The 26062-nt window shown below is 48.4% G+C and overlaps 1 protein-coding gene across 4 annotated transcripts in view; it reads right to left on the reverse strand.

Moving 5' to 3' along the window:
* LOC139056989 (uncharacterized) overlaps window positions 1–26062 on the reverse strand; it is a 119568-nt gene that overhangs the window by 14068 nt on the left and 79438 nt on the right. For 3 of the 4 annotated variants that reach the window (XM_070534777.1, XM_070534775.1, XM_070534774.1), the window contains 2 exons: window positions 11722–11825; window positions 6170–6249 (listed from right to left, as the gene is read on the reverse strand). In XM_070534777.1, the coding sequence (XP_070390878.1) occupies window positions 6170–6249; window positions 11722–11825 (184 nt within the window). The remainder of the gene's footprint in view (window positions 1–6169; window positions 6250–11721; window positions 11826–26062) is intronic. The other variant, XM_070534776.1, reaches the window with a different exon arrangement.

The following is a 26062-nucleotide window of genomic DNA, read 5'->3' on the forward strand; positions in this document are numbered from 1 at the left end:
CTCTCTGTTGGCTTCTCATGGTATGATTAATAAAAATGAGACATCTCAGTTAACCCCCTTTCTTCTCATTTACATAACGAGGGCCTCGAATCCGACAAGATTGATCCCATTAGGTGGCATGTGTGGGGTTATTGGCCAGTTACCTTCATTCTAATGGGTCACGTACTCGTAATGCCTGCGGCAGAAAGGGTGTTCCCAAATCCGCCGCAAAGGTTTGTGAGTGATGACGCTGGGTAACACTCCAATGGTTAGTTGTGGTCGAAAAATCTAATATACCCAAGAAAGTGGACGGGGAAACGGGGGCGCAGTAGGTCAATTGGTTAGAGCATCGCAGGCGTAACGCGATGGCTTGGGAGCGTTGGCTACTTGCGGCAAGTTGTTTTTTCATCCACTTTAATTGTCACATATTAAAGATTTCTTTAATATAATTAGTAGGCAGAAGTAATTTTACATATGTACCCCTTGCCGTCTTTGTTGGCTTCTCATGCCTTGTTATAATTTATAAGAAGTCGCGAGAAATTGTGCCAGCGTTATTTCAGCTTAATCTATTTTAGGTCACCCGAGTCCACGTTAACCTGTCTTAATCTACCTTAATCTATTTTAGGAGTGGGCCAGGTTGGTTTTTTCGGTGTGGCCCATGGCGTCCGGCCAACGCCGTGGCTGTTCAACGTGGGAATTCGCAGTGCAAACCAGAGCAGGTCCAGAGCCAGGAACATGGCGTCATCACTTGCTCAACTACGAGTTTTCTTGGCATACGAAATTGACGCTAGAGGGCGCATCGTTCGCTTCATTGGGCGTATAAGGCTATCGCCGTAATACCAGTAAAGGGGCAACCGCGTAGTGTCGACACTGTCGCTCGCACTAACTTTTTTCGAAGGCGAAAGCCCGATATGCCCCATGATGCAAAAATCCGGTGCCTGGCGTCCGAGCTTTGTGACCCGATAGTACCAAATCACACGTGACCAAGTGATGACGTCACGTTCCCAGCACTGCGCATTCTGCGGCTCAGACTGCGAATTCACACGGTGAACAAAAGTGGATTACGGTGTCTTAAAGTCGTACAAGATAGGGCAAGGTGGAATAGGTTAGATTACAGTGGATTAAGGGTGGTGCAAATCACAGCGATGAGAGTCAAGGTGTATTAACGTGGATTAAAGTAGGTTATGGTGGATTAGAGTGGAATAAGCTGGATTGAACAGGCCGCCGGACAGGTCGACATTGGAATATGAACCTGGCAACGTTTACCGCTAGAACGTTATCTAGTGAGGCGAGTCTAGCAGTGCTATTAGAGAAATTAGAGGGCAGTAAATGGGACATAATAGGTCTCAGTGAAGTTAGAAGGAAAGAGAAACATATACAGTGCTAAAAAGCGGGCACGTCCTGTGCTACCGGGGCTTAGCGGAGAGAAGAGAACTAGGAGTCGGATTCCTGATTAATGAGAATATAGATGGTAACATACAGGAATTCTATAGCATTAACGAGAGGGTGGCAGGTCTTCTTGTGAGCCTAATAAGAGGTACAAAATGAAGATTGTACAGGTCTACGCCCCTACATCCAGTCATGATGACCAGGAAGTCGAAAGCTTCTATGAAGACGTGGAATCGTCGACGGTAGAGTGAAAACTAAATACACTATACTAATGGGCCACTTTAATGCCAAGGTAGGCAAGAAGCAGGCTGGAGACAAGGCAGTGGGGGAATATGGCATAGGCACTAAGAATAGCAGGGGAGAGTTATTAGTAGAGTTTTCGGAACAGAATAATATGAGGATAATGAATACCTTCTTCCGCAAGCGGGATCGCCGAAAGTGGACGTGGAGGAGCCTGAACGGCGAGACTAGAAATGAAATAGACTTCATACTCTGCGCTAACCCTGGCATCATAGAAGATGTGGACGTGCTCGGCAAGGTGCGCTACAGTGACCACAGGATGGTAAGAAGTCGAATCAGCCTAGACCTGAGGCGGGAACGGAAGAAACTGGTACATAAGAAGCCGAATAATGAGTTAGCGGTGAGAGGGAAAATAGAGGAATCCCAGATCAAGCTGCAGAACAGGTATTCAGCTTTAACTCAGGAAGAGGACCTTAGTGTTGATGCAATGAACGACAATCTTGTGGGCATCAATAAGGAGTGTGCAATGGAAGTCGGTGGTAACTCCCTTAGGCAGGATTCTACCAAACTATCGCAGGAGACGCTGAGGACGCTGGCTGAGGAGTTCTATAGAGATTTATACAACGTGGGAGTAGCCCGCTTTATGGGACCTTGCGTCCCGTAGCTCGCAGGACCTCTCATTAAAGTTATTCAATACAATCCAATATACAGTACCAGTGGCACCCACGACGATAATGGAAGAGAAAATAATCTAGAGGAATTCGAAATCCTAACGGTAACGCCGGAAGAAGTAAAGAACGCCTTGGGAGATATGCATAGGGGGAAGGAAGCTGGGGAGGATCAGGTAACAGCAGATTTGTTGAAGGATGGCGGCCAGATTGTTCTAGAGAATCTGGCCACCCTGTATACGCAATGCCTCATGACCTCGAGCGTACCGGAATCTTGGAAGAACGCTAACATAATCCTAATCCATAAGAAAGGGGACGCCAAAGACTTGAAAAATTATAGACCGATCAGCTTACTGTCCGTTGCCTACAAACCATTTACTAAGGTAATCGCAAACAGAATCAGGAACACCTCGGTCTTCTGTCAAGCAAAGGACCAGGCAGGATTCCGCAAAGGCTGCTCAATAACAGATCATATTCACACTATCAATCAGGTGATAGAGAAATGTGCGGAATATAACCAACCCTTATATATGGCCTTCATTGATTACGAGAAAGCGTTTGATTCTGTCGAAACCTCAGCAGTCATGGAGGCATCAGGAATCAGGGTTTAGACGAGCCGTATGTAAAAATACTGAAAGACATCTATAGCGGCTCCACAGCCGCCGTAGACCTCCATAAAGCAAGCAACAAAATCCCAATAAAGAAAAGCGTCAGGCAGGGAGATACGATCTCTCCAATGCTATTCACAGCATGTTTACAGGAGGTATGCAGAGACCTGGATTGGGAAGAATTGGGGATAAACGTTAATCGAGAATACCGTAGTAACTTGCAATTCGCTGATCATATTGCCTTGCTTAGTAACTCAGGGGACCAATTGCAATGCATGCTCACTGACCTGGAGAGGCAAAGCAGAAGAGTTGGTTTAAAAATCAGTCCGCAGAAATCTAAAGTAATGTTTAACAGCCTCGGAAGAGAACAGCAATTTACAATAGGCAGCGAGGCACTGGAAGTCGTAAGGGAATACATCTACTTAGGGCAGGTAGTGATCATGAGACGGAAATAATCAGCAGAATAAGAATGGGCTGGGGTGCGTTTGGCAGGCATTCTCAGATCATGAACAGCAGGCTGCCATTACCCCTCTAGAGAAAAGTATATAATAGCTGTGTCTTACCAGTACTCACCTACGGGGCAGAAACGTGGAGGCTTACGAAAAGGGTTCTACTCAAATTGAGGACGACGCAACGAGCTATGGGAAGAAGAACGATAGATGTCATGGTAAGGGATAAGAAAAGAGCAGATTGGGTGAGGGAACAAACGCGAGTAAATGACATCTTAGTTGAAATCAAGAAAAATAAATGGGCATGGGCAGGACATGTAATGAGGAGGGAAGATAACCGATGGTCATTAAGGGTTACGGACTGGATCCCAAGGGAAGAGAAGCGTAGCAGGGGGCGACAGAAAGTTAGGTAGGCGGATGAGATTAAGAAGTTTGCAGGGACGGCATGACCACAATTAGTACATGACCGGGGTTGTTGGAGAAGTTTGGGAGATGCCTTTGCCCTGCAGTGGGCGTAACCAGGCTGATGATGCTGATGAATTCATACAGGCAAGAGCAACGTGGATTGAAGTGGATTTAGGGCGATGCAAAATAGGGCAAGGAGGATGAAGCACGATTAAAGTGGATTCAATATGTTTTGGTGCAATAAGTTGATTTAAGGCGGATTAAGGTTGGTACAAATAATGGCAAGGTTGATTAAGGTGCACTTTTAGCTTAAGGTGATAACTTCAACAAGCAAGTGATCATGCTTGCATTTTCAAATTGCGCAAGTAAACTTAAATGTTCGTCAACATTGTACTCCACGGCAGCTTGCCAGCCGAGCCAGTCGCTACGCTGGTCCACAACCCACCTCCCCTCCCCCTCCCCGCCGCGCTCATCTTGCCCCCTTCATTCTATCACTACTCGCGTACTTGCTCAGCTGCGCGCTACGATATTATTGCGGCCTATAAGTCGGATTCCTTTAAAGGGGCCCTGAGCCACATTTTATCAAAGTGGACAAAGGCATTTCAATTGAATATAGGCGATTTCAGAAACACTTTTCCGCAAGAAGTACTTCAATGCGTTCCGCAGAAGCGAATTTACTCGCAATCAAACACGGCCTTCGCTTTGCTCCCAGTTCCTACTTCTATGCGCTGCACTGCGAAGTCTACGGCGGAGTGGTGCGTGGCCACAATTCTCTGCCTTATAAATGTCACGCTGGCGCGCAGGTCAAATTTGATTTTGGAGATGCCACGACTTCCGCCTTTTGTGCCTACGACGCGCTGACCATTAGCTCATCGACATGCAATGCGCCTAACCAGTGGACTCGGGGCAGCACCCTGCGGCCGCGGCTGTATGTACGCCATGTAGCCGACTGCAGCGCGATGTCAGCTATCGGCCAATAGCAGCAGTCTAAGGGGATGAGGAATAAAAGCATTAAGACGGAAGTCAGGACAGCGCTTTCTGTCAAAAAGAGGGCGTTTGAGAAAAAGGTGACTTCGCGATCCCCTTGCGGGGACCACTCAATGAGGACGGCACCAAAACTTGGCTGAGATGTTCGCAGCGGCAACCTCGAGGGCTTATTCAGGACCACTTTAAGACAAATCCTAATATGCCCCATGAAACGAAAAATCTTGCGTCCGTGGTTAACTTTGGATGGCAAGAAAACTAACGTGACCGATTGATGAATTCACGTTCCCGGCACTGGGTTAGCTACGGCTCGCACTGCGAAAGCCCACGGGGAACAGCCACGTCTTCGGCCGTAATCAGCCTACGCGCTGCACCGAAAGAAGACAGCACGCCGGCCCACGCGTTTCAGTCAGATCACAGCTGGAACAGGGCGCTCACTTCGTGCTCATGCGACGGGGAGGTGTAAATGCCTCTTGACTCGCGGGCGGCTGTTAAAGGTATGGCAACTGCTCTCTTCGGTAGTTTCGGTTCTCGAAGTTAAATTGTCCGGAATTTATCATGATGCAGAAAGTAGCAGTGTTAGGTATTTGGATGTCAAAAAACGGTTATTCTTGGATGATTGGCTTCAAGTATTGAATTGAGTCAATCATCTTGACTATGTGCTTAGCGTGCTGTTTTCGCCCTATGGCAGTCTCTGGTGAAGATGTACGGGACAGCTCCCGAAAGTATTGCTACGTCTATTTTGGAAAGGGTTCATGCGTGATCAACGGAATTTTACTTTCATGATTTCGCTTCTTTGATACTCTGCCTATCTAAATGTTTTCCTGTTTTTACAGTTTTGTGTGAATGGGGGTTAACTGTATTTGCTCGAGGTTTTGTCATATGGAATAATATGGCTGTTCATTGCTAATATAAACCTAGCCGCAGCAGCAGAAGAAGAAACCTAGCTTTCTGCAACAGTTCAAAGTGTCGCATGTCACTGACAGGGCATTACGGGGTGGTTAGGTTTCACGAAATCTGATTCGCCTCTAGTTCACAGCGGTGCGCGTAAATATTCGAAAATACTTCTTTCATTTTTGCCTATTAGTTAGAAATAATGTACGCGGGAAGTTTGCATGGGCGCTGTGAGTAAATTGATCACTCAAGTGCAGGAAATCTATGTGAGCGGCGCATTCTTCCCAAATTCGAAGCAAGACTGTATAAAATTACGCTGTGAGGCTAAAAAAAAGGCAAGTAAATTTTGTAACAAGACAATACAAGTTACTTGAGAACATGGCTCAGGAGCTAATGATGAGGCAGGAAAATGTAAATTCAGGTTATCTAAGCACCAGTTCTTAATGCTAAGCCCCATTGGCGCCAACAATCCGTCTAATATAGCGTAAACGACGACATTCACGAAACACCGGTGGTCGCAAATTAAAATATTTATGCACACATAAGCACTCACTCGCTCGTGCCGCTGTATTCCCCGGTGTAGTGTGCTACTGTACCGACTTCCATCAAAACAAAGTTGTTCAAATACGGATCCTGTAAGTATAGCACAAACATTTCTTGTAAAGATGTGAATGGGGACAACACATTTAGAGAACGGACCTAATAAAACGTTAATTAACTTTGAGTACTATGCCGGACCAACTATTGCAAGATTATGCGACAATAAAAGCTGCACTGTAGCATGCACTGAATCCATAAATAGGAACTTGCGTCATCCATTGTGCTGCTTTTCAGGGCAGGATGCCTACTAGAAAAAATAGTTGTTGAGGAAAAGCACAAGAATATTCTTAGTAAACTTGTCCAGAACATCTTTGTAGGCAAATTGAAGTGTTATTTATAACATGTAAAAATTTCTCAATATAAAATTTTAAGTATTCGTAACAGATGTGGTTGGTGGGCCGGCATTTAAAATTCAAATTGCGCTCGCCCTCAAATGATTTTTAGCAGTAACATATGAGTGACATGATCTGAGCAACGAACCGAAACTAACGAGATGGGAGGAGAGCTGAAAGAAAAATGCACAAAAAAAGATGTTTTTAGCTGTCAATCCTGGCTATAAAATCGAAGCCATATCAAACCTTTTTGGACGTTTGTTGCCCAGCCAGATATGTGTGAAGTAAACATGAAAGCGTCTTTGAAAACTCCTAATAAGGAAAGAAGATATGCATATTCGAGTACGAAACAGATGCTCAAAATTTGTTTAGCGAAAGTTTTAAGAAAGTTATCAGCTGCACCAATTCGAATAAATATTCAGGAGAGGTAAAATTAATCAGATTCGTAGTTTAGATGCTTCTGGTTCTTGCTTTCTGCATGTAATAGGCAATGGTGTGGCTCATTATTTCTCCAGCTTGTTTGAGCGATCGGTACTGTAGCGGGATGCCCTCACATTGAAGTGACCAGTAAAGCTGAAGAGAAGTTTTCGTTGTGTAAAGGCCATGCTCTATTCTGACTAGTTTCAACTTATCAAGTGTGTATTTTTTTACATTGCTGAAGTGACTGAGAGCCTCAGATAGGGCAAACACGAGAATCACTAGGCTCAAGTCGTACCCTTGAAACGCTCGTTAAGGGCAAGACATCGTTCGGCGCAGTGCCAAGATTTAAATTTGCTTCCATCCAGTGTACATTTTCATTCCGGAATACTGCACCCTCCTTGCACATCAATAACCAAACAGCAACGTACTTGTTGAAAGACTACTATCCCCTGGTTTCTCTTGCATGGTAACTATCGCGGATTGATTCCTGACAGACCTTCCTTTCCTTCGCCTTCGCACCCCCATCTTGGTGATATTGTAGCTACTCGTGCAAATAAGCAGGCTACCGTGCGTATACATACACAAAAAGACAATCTTGTACTTATTTTAGCAGTTAAAAAGCCAAGAGAGCGTAAAGAACAGGTTTTAAGCGTAGGGTGTAACCAATGTGAGAGCTTATACCTATCACATCTGTGATAGGGATAAACTGTTATCAATGACTTCTTGGCTTACCCCTTATTCGAACACTAAATTACCGAAAAAAGAAAGAACAGACAGAAGGCCCAAAATAAACCTTTTAAAGAAAGAAGGTTGCGTCTTCAACTTGGCGTGCAGCCTTAAACTGACAAGAAAAAAATGTGGAGGAATTACATCCTTTAGAGTGCTGCAGGAGAACTGCTTCCCTCGCGTTTTCCTTTGGGCTCAAAACAACCTTGTCTCATAGTTTGAATATCATGCGTGACCAACTATCGGGCTCTTCATGTTACGCTTCAGCGGAGCAAATACGGAGAATAAGTGATACCCTTTCGGTTCGCTACGCATGATTGCTTAGTTTTTTACGGTGTGCCTGTCCTCAGTACTGAGTATGCAATGTCTACTCATCATGTTTGATTGCTGAGCAGGAGATTGAGCGGCAACTGATTGTAGCAGAAATGATACATGCGCATGGCCCAGTAAACCGAGAAAAATCTTGCAATGTATACGACGTTGTTTTTTTCTTATGATTCATGTAAACTCGTGAGCGCAAATGTAAGGAGCCCGAAGCGCGTGCCCACCGCTATGCCGAACTACATCAACGCGAAATCTTACGACGCGGCGCTTGCTGGCGGAAATGACACCAAGGAAGCGGTCTGCCTGCGCGTCCCATTTCGAAGTAAAAGTGTTTGCTTGAAATCAGGCGTGCCATCTGGACTAGATGGCAGCAAAAAGTCTCACCCTAGCCGCCAGTTGTACTACTGTTTCTGAGAAGACGCAGACCGACTAAACTGTACGCTTTATTAAAAAAGTACGCTTCTCTTATGTGATTGTGTTAGTTCAGTACGACGAGTTATGACAAGTTTTTATGATTATCTTACGTTAGGAAGAGTCGTGTGTATAAAAGCACGAACACAAGAGAAAACTAAATAGACGGAATGAACGCAGTTTCCTTGGTTCATTTTCTATACGCGCAGCTCTTCGTATCATGGCCATGCACCAACCCGCCCACCAAGAAACATTAAAATTTTCTGAGTACATGACGATTTACAATACAGATTAGTACCGCACGCTGCTATAAAGTTTCATTCTTAGTTTTCCCCTGGCGAGTAGATTAGGTTGCGTGACTTAGGGAGGCCTAAACATGCAAGTTGTTCACTTGACGATTGTCGGAGAAATTAAAGCCGTGTTAGGAGATCGTATTCTTGATTCTTTGTCTAATTCAGTTTACTCAATAAAGGGCACCGACTGCAATACCGCGCTCGAATAAGCAACATTCATCGTTGGACGCTATTGCGATAACATTACTTCGCGGCAAACAGCAAGGGATTGTGTGCGAATCTTCAAGAGGCACGAGAGAAGGCCGCAGGCTAAGCGGTAGTGGAAGAACTGTGATGCGTGACGGAGGAGCTTGCAAACACTGTGACCAACAAGCAGTGAAGCAGCGGCAGAGATGCGGGGTGGCACAGGGACGGCAGCCCGGTGAACGCTTCGTTGAGGAGCAGCGTACCTGTTTGGATAAAGTCACAGGACACTTGACCACATGTTATGGGACGCGCGCATATAACGCCCCTGCAGCGCCGCTGTTGGTTCATTGTTGGTTCCTTGCTCGAATGAATACGCGAACGTCAAGAAAAAATACGATGGCAGAGGTAAAGGGCATGCGTAACACAAACACACACACAAACACGCACGCACACACAAAGACGTAGGGACACTCACAAAAATAAAATAAACAAATGCGTGCATTTGGCGTGCCAAAATATTGATGTGATTATGAGCTTCAGAAAAGTGGCTAGCCAGGCTTGTTGGTACAAACGCGTACTTAGCAAACAGCTTAAATGACGGGACACCGAAAAAAAGGGGTGTACTGCGGAATAATATATTTAAATGTTAGGTTTTACATGCCAAAACCACTTTCTGATCATGAGGCACGCCGAAGTGGAGGACTCCCGAAATTTGGACCACCTGAGGTTTTTTACCGCGCACCTAAATCTATGTACAAGTGTATTTTTGCCCCCAACGAAATGCGGCAGCCGTAGCCGGGATTCGATCGCGCGATTCGTGCTCAGCAGCGCAACACCATAGCCACTGCGCAAGCACGGCGGGAACGGATTATTTGGGACCACCTCGGTTTCCTTACCAAGTACGCAATAAACGACACGGGGCGTTACTGAATTTCCTAGCTATCGAAACGCGGCCGCCGTGACCTGGATTCGATCCCATTCGCTTGACCTTAGAAGGGCAACGCCAAATTCATCCCGTCGGGTACACACGCAGACAGTCAGCGACACTACTCGCCGCCGTTGCTTAGTGATTGTGGTGTCTGGCTGCTAAGCACTACAGATGGCATAATCCAATCCCGGCCGCGGCAGTCGCATTCCTTTGGGGGCAAAACGCGAAATCAAACGTGTATTTAGATTTGGGTGCGTGTTAAAGAACGCCGGGTTGTCCATTTTTTTTTTTTTGGAATCTCCCACTACAGCGTGCCTCACAATCAGAGGTTGGATCTGGCATGCTAAATCCCATAATTTAAAAATAAAACACACGTAATTCCAAGGCCAATATGAGTGAACAATTATATCGTTTTTTACTGTTCATGTATTAATTATTTCGAGCATTACCCCAGAAAGCATTCGTTCGATTGTATGAGCAGGGTAGGTATCTTACGCGACGTATGTAAGACATCGGAGAAACAGCATAAAATCAGAGAGTGCGGATTTGCGGGCTAGTTGGTTAGATGCATCAATAGAAGTCATAACGCTGTATGGAACGCTCAAGAAAGACGATAGGACATGCACTAAAGTTTATGTTTAGGCGAACGTCCTGTCGTCTTTCTTCTCCGTGCCACTCCAGAGCTATGTCTTCAATTGATGCGACCTAGCACAGCCGCGAACTCGGAGCACTGGAAGCCAGATGTGGAGCGTATATTTTCCTAAAACAATTTTCTTACCACTCAGTGCGCGGAACGCAATTACGATAGGCGTCTGACGCCATTCTGTAGAAACTGCGGTGCTCATATCGCCGTTCTATCAAAGCTTTGTCTTCTGAGGTTCATTGTGTCGGAAATGTTGAAATTTTACGAGATTGAAACCAGCAATAGAGGAGACTGCCCAGCACTGTTTGTGCGCACCAGCAAAGAGGAACGTTTAATGGCTACACCCTATTCAACATACAAGGTATACTTGCTCCAAGAAAAATTTAAAACGAGGGGCTTCATTTTTCGCTACAAGAAATGTTGAACCCCAAGACAACGAAAACAACAAACACACCGGGGAAATTTGCGGGATTTTAATAACAGACAATAAATACAATGACCACAGCAATATGAGTTGGCGAAAAGATGCCCTGTCGCCAGTTACAGCTCAAGCCACACCTCCCGCATTGTTTGGGCATTACCTGTTTAGCTAAGGTTGCGGCCATCCTTCCTTCAAAATAAGCAGACTGAGATTTATTTGCCCTTCCCGTTCATTGGTAACAAATATCTCGACTCTGGCAGCATCAATGGCTTCAGGCAGCACGCCAGGCTTACTTGGCCAGTTGGCTACACCTACAGCTCGTGCACCATGGCATGCCTATTGTTTAAAATAATCTGCCGCATGATCGACCATGATCACGAATGGCGTTGGCTAACACTGCCAGGGCCAGATCTATGCTGCGTATACATAAAAAAACAAGAACGTGGATGGGGTCCCCACTGAGCGACGGCTGTCGCCATAGCCTAATTGGTAGAGTATCGCGAAGGTAACGGCGAAGGTGCGAGTTTCGCTCCAACGTGCCAGAAGTAGCGTTTTGTGTTCTTGCATTTCCCTTTTCCTTAAAATTGTACATTTCAATTGAGACAAAGAACCTAAATTTCTGATATTCTTTTTTGTGCCTTCAATCACAGTTGGATCAGAGAGACTGTGCGCCTCAGTACAAGTTTTCTGTCGCCTGATATTTTCCGTTGGCCCTGGCATTCGGGCCAGTGACCTGCATAACAAATAGCTATAAACGGTGTAAGTATCACCTTCACTACCAACATCAACAAAGAGATTCTAGCTTATTCGTTATGACTCACGAGTCCAGTGCTTGTCGGAAATTTTGTTGTGCCTTCCTCATCTCCAATGTGTTTCGAAAGGTGCACCATCTTTCCTTTGACCATGGTCTCCCAGTGGCTAACACCTGCGCAAAAGAATTTTTAAATCAAGATTGGACAGGTTTAAATCGAGGTATGCACAGTGAGTCCTAGATGATATTATCCACACTACTAATGCGAAAAAAAATGTGACGCAATAAAGGAACATGAGCCTCATGGCGTTCGGTCGTTTTTCGTCTCTCGCCATGAAGACAACTTTTCTTTATATTTATGTGGTGATACAGGAAGTACTTATTTACCTTGTTTGTAATCTTTAAATTATAGGCACATCTTACGATGGCAAGATTGTTATTACCTCTTAATACAACCTATTTAGTCGTCTACATTGTGGTATGTTCTGCATAAATAGTTTTTCCGCTCTTATAGACTAGTAATAGTGTTACGTAGGGAGACACCGACGAAAAGCTATTTACAAGTATATTTACAAGGCTATACGCCGCAGTTGACCAAGAGGCAACAGTCCGCGCTAGCTTCCAATCGTCGTCTTCGTCTTCGTCCTGCGCGGCTCTTCGTCAGTGGGAATACGACCCCGTAGCATTACCCCCGGCGGCAAAAGCGCCGTCCCGGAGCGACTAAAGGCTGGACTCTGAAGCAGTGTAGTAGCTCTTGAGCCTACTGACGTGCACATCACTGGATGCCAGAGTAGATGACGAGGTTGAGCTCACAGGAGCAATTTCATAAGTCACAGGCGTCACCTGGCGAAGCACGCGGTAGGGCCCTGTGTATCGCGAAAGGAGCTTTTCGGAAAGTCCAACGTGACGACAGGGCGACCACAGGAGCACGAGTGCACCAGGCGAAAACTGTACGTCACGGTGGCGGGCGTTGTACTGACGCTGCTGCGCGGTTTGCGAGGCCGTCAGTCGAGCACGGGCAAGCTGGCGTGCATGATCGGCGAGGGCGATGGCGTCGCGCGCATACTCGGTTGTTGAGGTCGCAGCAGGAGGAAGTACCGTGTCAAGGGGCAAGGTCGGTTCGCGACCGTAGAGTAGATAAAATGGAGAAACTCCGGCGGTGTCGTGCCGGGAAGAATTGTAAGCAAAGGTGACGTAAGGAAGGGCAACGTCCCAGTCGTGGTGGTCCTTCGAAACGTACTTGGACAGCATGTCGGTAAGGGTACGGTTTAAGCGCTCTGTCAGTCCATTGGTTTGAGGATGGTATGAGGTAGTCAGCTTGTGTTGAATAGAGCAGGAGCGCACAATGTCGGCGGTAACTTTCGAGAGGAAGTTACGACCGCGGTCAGTAAGCAGCTGTCGCGGGGCGCCATGCACTAAGATAATGTCACGCAAGAGAAAGTCCGCGACGTCAGTGGCGCAACTGGTAGGTAGAGCCCGCGTGATAGCGTATCGGGTGGCGTAATCAGTTGCGACGGCTACCCATTTGTTCTGAGACGATGACGTGGGAAAGGGACCAAGGAGGTCTAATCCAACACGAAAAAACGGTTCCACAGGGACGGCGATCGGCTGGAGATGACCGGAAGGTAGCACCTGAGGCGTTTTCCGACGTTGGCAGGGATCACAGGCAGCAACATAGCGTCGGACGGAGCGAGCAAGACCAGGCCAATAGAAGCGGCGGCGGACGCGGTCGTACGTGCGGGTTACGCCAAGATGTCCTGCAGTGGGTGCGTCATGGATCTGAAAGAGCACAGTCTGTCGTAGATGTTGTGGCACGACAAGAAGAAGATCAGGGCCGTCAGGGAGGAAGCTCCTTCGGTACAGAATGCCGCCCTGGAGGACATATCGGCGAACGGATGCGTCGGTAGGTGCAGAGCGCAGACGCTCGATGAGTACTCGCAGCGATAGGTCTCGGTACTGCTCATCGGCGATGTTAGCGAAGGCAGACACAGAGAAAATGCCGTCGGCGGTACTACTGTCGGCGTCGTCAGGCTCGTGTACCGGGTAGCGAGACAGGCAGTCAGCGTCCTTGTGTAGTCGGCCAGATTTGTAGGTGACAGAGAACGAATATTCTTGGAGGCGTAAGGCCCAGCGACCAAGTCTTCCCGAAGAGTCTTTCAATGAGCATAACCAACAAAGCGCGTGATGGTCTGTGATAACGGAAAAGGGTCGGCCATATAAGTAAGGGCGGAACTTCGCAACCGCCCAAACTAGGGCCAGACACTCACGCTCAGTGATGGAATAGTTGCGCTCCGCGGGTGAGAGGAGCCTGCTGGCGTAAGCGATAACACGGTCGTGGCCACGCTGGCGTTGTGCCAGTACTGCGCCAATTCCGTGACCGCTGGCATCAGTACGGACTTCGGTAGGCGCAGAAGGATCGAAGTGGGCCAGAATGGGGGGCGTTGTGAGAAGATCGATGAGAAGCGAGAATGCAGAGGCCTCGTTATCGCCCCACTGGAAAGGGGCGTCTTTTTTCAAAAGCTCGGTTAGTGGTCGTGCTATGGCCGCGAAATTTTGGACGAAACGGCGGAAGTGCGAGCAAAGGCCGATGAAGCTGCGCACATCCTTGACACACTTCGGAACAGGGAAGTGCGTAACAGCATGGATCTTGCCTGGGTCCGGTTGCACTCCGTTCGCGTCAACGAGATGTCCAAGGACGGTAATCTGGCGACGGCCGAATTGGCACTTCGATGCGTTGAGTTGCAGACCGGCTCGCCGAAAAACGTCCAGGACTGCTGAGAGGCGCTCGAGGTGCGTAGCGAATGTTGGGGAGAATACTATAACGTCGTCTAAGTAGCACAGGCACATGGACTATTTGAAACCGTGAAGAAGGGAGTCCATCATGCGTTCAAAAGTGGCAGGAGCGTTACATAGGCCGAACGGCATCACCTTGAATTGATAAAGACCGTCGGGTGTTACAAAGGCAGTCTTCTCGCGGTCGAGATCGTCCACGGCAATCTGCCAATAGCCGGAGCGAAGGTCAATAGAGGAGAAATAGCGAGCACCGTGGAGGCAGTCAAGGGCGTCATCAATCCGAGGTAGGGGATACACGTCCTTTTTGGTAACCCTGTTAAGGTGCCGATAATCCACGCAAAAGCGCCATGAGCCATCCTTCTTTTTTACCAACACAACCGGTGACGCCCATGGACTACATGACGGTTCAATAATGTTCTTGGCAAGCATTTTGCGAACTTCAGTGTGAATCACTTGACGCTCAGCCGGTGATACTCGATACGGGCGGCGATGAATAGGAGGGGCATCTCCGGTATTAATGCGATGTTTAACAGCTGTTGTTTGGGCCAAAGGACGATCGTTAAAGTCAAAAATATCTTGGTAGGAAATGAGAACGCGGTAGAGCGCACGAGCGTGCTCGGACGGCATGTCGGGTGCAATCATTTTATGTAAGTTGGCGATGGTACAAGTCGCCGACTGCGATGGTAGAGGAGGATCGGTTGAATAGTCGTCTATTGAAATCGATGCTACAGAGTGATCCTCGAATGAGCAAAGTTGGGCCAGAGACATTCCGCGTGGCAGCACTTGTGTCGTCAAGGCAAAATTGACCACTGGCAGGCAGACGCAATTCGCCGTAATAGATAAAATAGTATGAGGTAGTGTGATCCCGTGTGTAAGGAGGACGTCTTGCATAGGAGCCGCGATGTAGTGAACGTCGGGCACTGGCGGGGATGACACGAAGTCAACGTAAGTCAGTGCCGAAGGTGGTAAGCGAACGAAGTCGACGGAACTGAGGCGAGGAAGGTGTTCTTCAGCGGGATCCAGAACAGGCAGGTCGAGGCGGAGAGTACTGGCGGAGCAATCGATGAGAGCAGAATGGGCGGAGAGGAAGTCGAGGCCGAGGATGATGTCGTGGGGACAGTGAGCGATGACTGTGAATAGCACGGTAGTGGAGCGATCGGCGAAGGAGACGCGGGCGGCACACATACCAATTACGGGGGCTGTTCCGCCATCGGCGACACGGACAACAGGCGTCGTGGCGGGCGTGATTATTTTCCTCAGCCGGTGACGAAGATCCGCGCTCATTACCGACAAATGCGCCCCGGTGTCTATGAGAGCTGATACAGGAACACCGTCGACTTGCACGTCAAGAAGGTTCAGATGGGTGGGCAACGTCAGGGGAGGATTTGGCGGCGTAGGGAGCAATGCAGCGTCACCTCGAGGCGCTGCATCGTCTAGTTTTCCGGCTGGGAGCGGCGTCCGAAGGGAGTCGGCGAATAGGAACGACGGGGCTGGGGAGAGCGAGATTGTCGTCGTTGGGGCGAAGGCGAGCGAGAATAGGGGCGGTTCGGCGCAGGAGAATCGGTGGCGGATTATCTGAGCGGGCAGCATAGGGACGAGAAAGGCCACCTGGGGGGCGAGAGTAGGCAGTATATGTAGACTGGTGCAGGGAACGCCAGCGACTGCGGCAGTGCCGAGAAATGTGCCCAATTCGATGGCAGTGAAAACAAATTGGCTTGTCTTCTGCAGTGCGCCATTCAGAGGGGTTGCGGAAACGTGGAGGGTAAGAAGGCGCGGGACGGGGTGGCATCGAAGATGCCGGGTGGGGATCAGGGCGATGGGCCGAGCAGATGGTGTGAATACCCATGTTGGCGAACTCCTGGCGGACAACTGCCTGGATCAGGGAAACAGTGACTGCAGGTGCATTGGAGGGGCTGGAGTCGAACGCAGCCGGATAGGCGGCCTCGAGCTCACGCCGGACAATCCTGGTAACATCGCCAGTGTTGTTGGGACGAGGAGCGTCGGCACAGGAAGATGTCGCTGGGGTGTTGGGCAGACGGGCAAACTGTTGGTCGATACGTCGGCTTTTAGCGAATTCCAGGCGGCGGCACTCTTTTATAAGTGCATGCACCATCGCGACGTTGTTAAACACGAGCAAGTTGAAGGCGTCATCGGCAATGCCTTTGAGGATGTGGGAGACCTTGTCGGGCTCAGTCATGTGTGCGTCAACTTTGTGGCATAGAGCCAAGACGTCCTGAATGTACGTGACGTAGGGCTCCGTTGACGTCTGCACACGACCGGAAAGCGCCTTCTGCGCGGCAAGTTGGTGACCGTAGGGGTTGCCGAACAAGTCTCGAAGCTTTTGCTTAAGCGAATCCCAACTGGCCAGCTCATCTTCGTGCGTCCGATACCAAACTCGAGGTGTGCCACCGAGGTAAAAGACGACGTTGGCGAGCATGATAGTTGGGTCCCACCGGTTATTGCGGCTGACGTGTTCGTAAAGGCTGATCCAGTCCTCGACGTCTTCCCCATCTTTTGCCGAGAATACGCCAGGATCACGGGGAGCGGAGAGGGTGATGTAGGTCGTCGAAGTGGCAGCAGGTGTTGGAGCCGGTGGAGTCGGGTTGGCGTCGCCGGGAGCCATGAAGGTAGGCTCGACGGACCGTCCACTGCGAAGCTCCGTGACGAGGTACAGGGAACGTCCGACTCCACCAAATATGTTACGTAGGGAGACACCGACGAAAAGCTATTTACAAGTATATTTACAAGGCTATACGCCGCAGTTGACCAAGAGGCAACAGCCCGCGCTAGCTTCCAATCGTCGTCTTCGTCTTCGTCCTGCGCGGCTCTTCGTCAGTGGGAATACGACCCCGTAGCAATAGCAAACAGTGCAACGTGATTCTGCGCCTACGAGCTGCGACAGAAGTGGCACTTAAGTAAATTGTACAAACCAAGTCCGCTTATTGTCTGAATCATCAAACACCTCGTCACGGTCTTAGGCTGCACTATTACGAGTATCACGCAGCTTTCAATCTGCGGAAGCCTACACCGACATCTGGCCACTAAGGGCCGGTTGCTGTGTGATGAGAGAAATTGTTTATTTCAGTTGTGAAGTGGTGTGAAGTCATGTCTCCAGCATTTAGATCGTGTTATCTGCAAATAAAAGAAATAGCTACTGCGCCTACGCCTTTTCCTGCGCCGGCGCCTCTCTTTACAACCAAAAAACTTTCATTTCACATGTGACCTACTGCAATGTCTTGCTGTCAACTATGACGTCATCATATCAGACGCAATGGAAACTATGACAGCTGACATGCATAGGACACGGACGAACAAATGTAACCTGCCCAAATTTTTTGTATTAAACGCGATTTTAAGGCTTTTCCTGGATAATGGATAAATAAAGTCGAGTCATTACACAAGCCTACAATAGACGGCGCCCAACTAGGGCCTCTGCGTCAGCAAGTGCTTCTTGGTTTACGACACTGTGGACCCGAGCAACTAGGGTGTGTATCCTTTGCGCCTAACCGTGTGTGGTCGAGCTGTGTCTAGCAGAACGAATACGGCAGATTGAGCCTGCGCTGAGTACTTAAAACTTTCAAAAGCCTCTTGGTGGTGGCGGCAGAGTCCTTTGGCATTCGGGTACCTAAAACTAGAGCTCAATTTAGTGCAACAAACCTGCAAATGCTGAAAGGTACAAGTAAGCTCACACGACACTTCTTGGTCGTCTTTGTGTCTTAGTGGAAGAACCTTCTAGCGCTGAGAGAAATATGAAAGAACTTGAAAAAGAGGGTTCCAGCGAAACACAAAGGACGCGCGCACAAGGAAAATGCGCTATAGACACGAACTGCTGCGTCCATCCGAGTCTAACGCTGTTTCCTTGTGTGCGCGTCCTTTGTGTTTCGCTGGTACCCCCTCTTTGGAGTTCATCATGCAGCTACTGGTCCAGCAGCTTGCGCTATGCACCACATTTTAAAAGTTGCTTTTAAATGCTATGTTGGAGTTTTAGCGCAGAGCTACACACCGAATCAACAGCCACGTTCGAGCGCAACAATAGAGGTAATGAGGCCTAAAAAGGAAAGCCAGCTCATCGGCTATAGTCACGCACCACACAACGGCGCTTTCACAATACTTCAATAAAATGCACTTGTCTCGATCATACTCGCTAACAGAAGAACGCCACAGCAGCTGCACTTCCGTCACGGGCGCCGACTACGAAGGGGCGCAGGATTGAATTGTTGACCACATGTTGGGCTCTGTGCGGCACTTGGTGGCGGGTTCATTTCCCCGCCGCGGTACTGGCACTAGAAAATGTGATGGTGGCAGAAACGCTTGTGCGCCTTGCTTTGTTTTGCATGCTTTGCGCACAAAAAAACGTCACCAGGTGGCTAAAATAAATTTTGACTCCCGCAGTTGACGTGCCTCACCCTCAGACGGTAGCTTTAGATCTAGAAGCGCACAGGGTAATTTATTACGACGGATGCCTTAATTGGTTCATTGCAACGGCTCATACCTAAAATACGCTGCGTCTAGTGAAGTGGTACAAAAATATCATCGTCAGCAAGGGCTCCTATACCCGTAAGCAAGCAAAGTTCCAACGGCTCATACACCCCGTTAGAAAAGGCTCATACCCCCATACGCAAGCAAAAATTCAATGGCTCATACCCTCTTAAGGCAGAGGCTACCAACACCCAGCACAGTGAAGCGAATAGTGCATGCATCTACTGAAATCACCCATGCAGCTCAACGGACGGAATACGTTTCACTAAAATAGAAGCTCAAACGTAGCATCAAAACCATCCAAAACGAACTAAAACAGCATTGCATACTCACATTGAAGAACGCTTAAGGACAAGTTTGCTTGCCAAGCGAGAAACAAGATACTACCTGCGAAGCGGCAGAAGCAAGCCAATTGACCGTCATCGCAGCTTTCCCCTCCTGAAAGGAGCATCAGCTTTTTTTGCCGAGGAAAGAAGAAGAAGAACGGAACAACAGTTAAGATTTTCTGCTGACCTCCCTGCGTGTTCCACGTCGGGGACATCCGCCTCTCATGCCATGGCACCTAGAGCATCGAGGACTCCTCCGAAGGCCCACGTCTTCGATGTTGGGGTCCATACGGAGAATGTTCCCGAGACCGTCGTCGACGCGACGGCCTCAATGGTTGTCCTCTGTGAGGTCTACTGCGTTCAGCACATGGGAGCCCTCAATTTTCAAGTCACCGTCAAGAGCATGGCTTGGATGACTCTAATCGTCGATGCTGGCAGCCTTGTCACCGGTGGCGAGCGTTGATCAAGGCAGAAAACTGGGCTAGTTGGTGTGTCATCATTATTCAAAAGACTAGCGCAAAATAGCAGGGACAAAGACAGAGAAGACGACAGGACGAGCGCTCGTCCTGTCGTCTTCTCTGTCTTTGTCCCTGCTATTTGTGCTAGTCTTTTGATTAATGGTGAGCGTTGTCCTGCCGTTCCCGTCAGCCTGCAGGTCACTACCGTAACCTGCCTCGTTTTGCCGTCCTTAGTTCCGAACGAAGTCCTCAAGGAGGCACTATCACCATACGGCAAGGTTCTATCTGTCAACGCTGGTCTTATGAGCGGACGACGTGGCGTGCTCACGGGCACACGCTTCGCTCGTAAGGAAGTGAGCACTGCAACCGCGGTCCCCAATTATCGGCGAGTCTCTGGTCATCGTGGGACGTTTGACTACAACGGCTTGCAACGCGTGTGTCGTCGGTGTGGTTCAAGCGACCACTACCGCGCAAAGTGCACCGGAGCGTTCTGTGGCTGTTGCGCTGTCCATGGCCAGGAAAGCGACGGATGTGACCATCCTTGTCGGCGTTACGGGGATGGTCACCCTACGGTTGCGTGCACTGAGCGGCGTTTATACTTGGACGCTGCTGCTGGAGTCTTTCCACCCTTGCCGCCAGCGGCAGCTGCGGTTGCGACTGCGCGTGACGCATTGAGCAAAGAAACTGCCCTGACGCCACATCAACCAGCATCGACAAATGGAAAATAAGAGGCGTGCAGCTCGGGAAGTCACAACGCACCATGTTAGCCTGCCTCCTGTACTGAAAAAGAAAACCGTGACGTGGCGAATCGCAACACGCCATGTTCGCTGGCCTTCCAAGCAGAGCAGGACACGCCTGCTGTGGCCGACAGCGCCTCCACTGCAGCTGCTACTGTCAGTCCTCCTCATTGCAGCGAGGCTTTAAACACAGACAGAACACCTGATCTTGCGATTACTATGGTCGATACAACCACGAAATCTGCTGTGGCTTCATCTGCCTCAGTTACATCGCCTACAACGCCGCATACGGTACATCTGAATGAGTCCCCGGCTGCCGAAGTTTTCGGCGGCGTTGAAATCAATCCCACCGCCCTACCGCTACTGACATCTTCCTCATCAGAGAACAGCTTCAGCCTCGGAATTGATAGCAGCGTTGAACTCGCGCCAAGCCTGGGTGAACTCGACATATAAATGGCGGCCCCACGAGACGTGAAGCGTTCCCATGCGTAAGCTTCTGGCTCGGACGGTGGCCCGGATTGCAGTACCGAGTTACAGCGGCCCAAAAAACCTGGGCCTTCTTCGAGAGCGTCGAAGAAGTGACGTGTGCATTGCATAACCCCCGGACTTATTCCCGGGGCACCGACTTGGAGAACACGACCAGGTCGGTTTGGTGATACTTTTAATTAAATGTGGAGGACACCCTGAACGTTATTTATTTAAACGCGCAAGGGTTCCGAAGTCCTGCAAAACAAGCCCAAATTATCAGCGTGGCCCGCGCAAAAAAAAAAATGTGATATACTGTGTTTGCAAAAAAGAAATTTTTTCATGATTAGACATGTTCTTACTTTCAAAAGCACGTTTAACCTAGACTGTTTTTTCTCATTCGCAACATAAAGTTCTAGTGGAGTTGGTATTATTATTTCAACAGAAGTCTCTCGTGAGATCGTCATGTCTTCTATGATGGGACAGCGCGAATATTGGGATTTGAGGGCGTACTATATTAATTTAGGTAACGAATATTGTGGATATATGAACCCTCGCAGGCCATTTAGTCCAACGATATTTTCGCGGCCTGGACGTGTATTTCCTGGAAGTTTGTCACGTGGTGCCTGTTGAGGATTTTTACTGCGTCTCAGAGAGCCGAGCAGATGTGCAAGGCCCTGGCTGGGGTCGCCCTGATTGGAAGGCACGGGAGTTGCGTCACCTTGTCCAGCACGTTTCGTTGCTGGATACAGATCGATCTTTTCACGGTTCTTTAGTTGCCTGGACGTGGTGACGCGGTGTGTCGTCAAGCAGGTTAGAGCGTACCTATTTGCCAAGATATTTAGCTCGGTATGTCACCCGATCTGATGTGATAACATTACCTTCATCCCCTGTTTATATTTCCTATCACACACCACTTAAACTGGAAATTCGCTTCCCTACTTCCTCATCAGTAAAACCTTAGCGCTTAGACATTCGCGTTCTACATGACGCGCACTAACGCTCTTTTTGTGAAGAGTCTTGCACGTCTCTGTTTCTAGATCTGACGCAGTGTCATGTGACGCATTCAAGGTGCCGTGGCGTCTGCATCGTTCAGTTGAAGGATGTGCACTCAGACAACGTATGCCGGAAGAGCTTGCGGATACTGCAACGAAGTTCTGTATTGCATTTCGGGTCAGTCTACTGCCATGACCGTTGATGCGGTCATGGCAGCGTGCGATAGGGAAGCATTTCCAACGCCTCATCGCAGCGTCGTCTTTGTCAGGTGCTGCTTGGCGATGCAGACGTAATCCGTGTGCACACCCTGAAGTTCTGCTGTTTTCAAGAAACTCGCTTTTTAGACATGCGAATGCATTCGGTTCTACGGCCGCAAGAGCACTTTCTGTTACGTCGCCTCCCACGTGTGATTATTCGCTCTTTTTGACGCATTTCGAAAACATGCCGCGTACAACTATGCAAATATATCCTGGCTTTCGAGGATTTCGTGCAATGCTTAGTCGGCTGCCTCAGGTTCCACCTGCGGCAGCTGACCGTCTTTGTGCACGACAATGACCGGATGAAGTCAAGGCAACATTATATTCCCTGAAGCGTGGCTTGGCCCCAGGGTCAGATGGGTTATCCGTTGAGTTTTATCTAACGTTCAGGGAAGATATTGGTGCCGCTTTCGTATCTGCTATCAGCCGCTCCTTTGAGAACCTTTATGTTCCGTCCAGTTTTTGCGATGGCCGTATTGTGGTGATAGCTAAACACGATCCATCAGCAGTTCGTCGAGAGGAATGGAGGCCAATCACGCTTCTCTCAACGTTGACAACAAAACCTTCACAACTACTGCCACCCTGCGTTTGGAAAGCCCGATGCCTTCCTTACTAGGACACCATCATGCATGCTCAGTCTCTGGCAGAAAAATACACAGTCTTTCGTTCGTTACGCATGACATAATGACATGCATGGTGACCAGGTCAGCACGCGGTCTCTTAGTTTCACTAGATCAAGAAAGGGCATTCGATCGCCTTGAACATAGGTACATATTTAGTGTACTGACCTCGTTCTGCTTTTTCTCAAATTTTGTTGAACACATTAGTAATGCTTATTCAAATATCCGAAGTACATTGTTCCTTGATGGTCATAAAAGTGCACCATTTGCCGTTAATCGTGGTGTTCGTCCACGGTGCGCTCTATCCCAAGTAATATTTCTGATCAGCCTTGAGCCATTTCTGCGCTCACTAGTGAGAGACCCTTGCGTGTGCGGTCACCCACTGCCTTGCAGCGGTGTTGTGAATGTGGCAGCATTCGCTGATGACATCACATTATATCTCAGTAATGAAGGTAGCTTAACCCGTAGCCTTCGAATTTTCATTCATTACAGAAATATTTCAGATTCTGCGCTAAATTTTTCAAAATGTAGTTAATTGTTCATTGGTTCACCTTAGGCACGCCTAAGTCCTTTTTTCAGTCTACAAAAGAGCCATTCTCTTCGTATTTTAGGCCTTGATTATACCTATGATGGCATATCAGACTCTGTGTGGCTCTCAATTCTTGAAGATGTAAGGCGAAATATCCAGGAAGTTCAAGGGTATAATTTACTCTATTGGAAAGAAGGTACTTAGCACAGTCTGTATTTTGCGGCCGCACGTTGTAGGTTTCTCACCATGTACAGCCACCATTAAGGGTTATTAGGTCTTTGCAGTCCTTTCTCGATTCTTTCTTCTGGCCGAGCCGTACAGCACTTGTCTGTCGCGCGGCGCTTGGGCAGCCACGCTGTCGCGGTGGGTTCGCGTTCGCATCAGTGTCTGTCCGCTTCCGGCTGCTTTCTCTTCGATTTCTGCTCCGCCTGTTACAGCGTGATCAGTGTCCTACGCGTGAACTCGATTGGTATTTCCTTGGCGCAAAATATTCATTACATGTTACCGGGGGTGCACTTAAATTGCGGACCAAATGTTTTAAACGCACATACATTTTACTGTACGGCAGTGGCATTTTATCGCCCCATACAGCAGGCATGTACTAATGTAGACGTTCTCGAAACCCGTGTAGTAGACGCTATGGCAGCCTCACTGCTTCGTCTAGCTCCCCGAACGCGCCTCGCATGTTCCAGTAATATGTCATGGGATGCGATAACGCAGCCAATTCAGCCTGGCCACCCACGCGACTTCATGTGGCGTCTAGGGTGGGAAGGGATTCCAACTGGAGACAGGCTAGATTGGTAGGGCGTTGTCCGATCTTCGCTGTGTCCGAATCGCCCCCTTTAAGAATCCAATAAACATGCGCGTCTGCACTGCGTCGTTGCCGGGATATTCGGGAGGGCCCTCTATACTGGTTTCTGTGGCCTTGGAGTTAACGACTTTATTACACCTAGTCGCTGCTCACGCGCTGCTTCGGGCGACTTTAATTGCTGCGACGGCCTTTTGTCTATGGCGTAACCAGTGCGAGGCAGTTGCCGTGGGACGTCGTTGCCGCGCTTTCTTTCCACTTCTGGCGAGGCTTTACTATGAGCTACTGTCATTTCTGCGAGAGGAGTTGTTCTTGCTTGGAGAAGACGAGTTGCTTCGACAGTGGTCATGTTGTTTCCTGTCTGTTGCTCATGGACGCGTATGGCTTAATTTTCGACCAGCCTGGTTCTTGTAGCCAGGCCATCAGAAGTATTTATTTAACGCACATAGAATAAAGGTGCCCGTGATTTTTGTGTGTGTGTGTGCTCTCGCATACATGGCCATTTTTGTATACACACATCTCGTGCAAAATTGTGTAAAGTGTTCTGTCACATCATCATTGTACATAACCATTGTGCACACTGTATATATGGAACATCTTTTGTACATGTGACATTTAGTTTATGTGCAACTCTGCTTTTGCGTGGGTACATGTGTTTTACTTTAGTGAGTGAGGACTTGGAGATTACTTTGAAAACGTGCCGTGTTTCGTGTTTTATATGTTATCGTCCTCGCGAAATTGTGCCGGGATTGTAAGTCAATGTTCATATCGTCTCTTGTCGAAACAAACTTATTCTAAACACAGAAGGGAAACGTCGTTGGGGCGTGTCCGACTCCTCTATACGAATGTGCAAGGGGCAACCAAGGGTCGAAAAGAAGCCGAAGAACCCGAATGGCGAAGGCAGCAAGGCCACGATGCAATACGGCAACCACGAATGGAGGCGAAAGCTCGCAGACGACGGCTTTCTAAACGTTTTCTTCAAACTGAGGCTTGTTATGTCTTACCTCAGGAAGAAGAATAAAACAAAGATTTAGGAGGGAACGGCACTGCGTGTCTTTTCTTCGCTTCAATGGCGCAGTCGGCGAACAGCCAGGTTTTAGACGAACCAGCGTTAAGCAAAGGGCTTCAGAAAAAATCTTTCTCTTCCATCGACACGACTTCAGTGCGGAAACGCAATCCCACGGATTCAAGAAGTGCACTTTGTCATGACCGTATATTTGTAGGCTGACGCTACCACCCCGCTCAAACATCCCACTTCTTTGCCGCATGCGCAAGTGGAAGAATGTATCACTACTTGCAGCCGCCTTCGCAGTGACCGGCCACAGTGTCCACGTATACTTGCCAGGCCGCCACGGAGACTCACGGATTGAGCAACGCTGTTGATGTTACCCATGATATATGTGAGCTGTCACAACAGCTGAAAGCTATGGCCAGCTGTTTATTAACGACATTGTTCTTCTAACTAGTACAACTTCTTCCGAGACAAGCGCTCTCAAATTTAATGGTTTCCAAGAAAACCATACGTTCCTGATACGAACCGTTGATTCCTTAGGCAAACATTGTGCTTGCACTGAAAACGTCTGCAGATCGTTTGCTGAAAGAAACTACGATATGCCTCCAAAGCCTGGCAAGGGTACTCCTGAAAGCACAAAAGCATGGGGCCCAGTCGGCTAGCTGAGCTTCGCAGTGACGAAATCACGCGAATGACGGAATGACGCATGGCGAAATGCGTGTGTTCGCCAACAAATACGAAAAATAAAATTTTGTACTGTTCGTTATCGATATAAAAATTGTGCTAATTATTTAACTACTCTCATTCTCAGAGAAAAAAAAACTGCGTTGTCGTGTCTATGGTAACGTTGACATTAAGCGGCTTCAACCCCATGGCGGTTGCATCATTACCGACTTTCGTGAGATTGAAGTCGTCGTAATAGGCTAGAATC

The sequence above is a fragment of the Dermacentor albipictus genome, chromosome 3 (genome assembly GCF_038994185.2).
Source record: "Dermacentor albipictus isolate Rhodes 1998 colony chromosome 3, USDA_Dalb.pri_finalv2, whole genome shotgun sequence".
NCBI lineage: Eukaryota > Metazoa > Arthropoda > Arachnida > Ixodida > Ixodidae > Dermacentor > Dermacentor albipictus.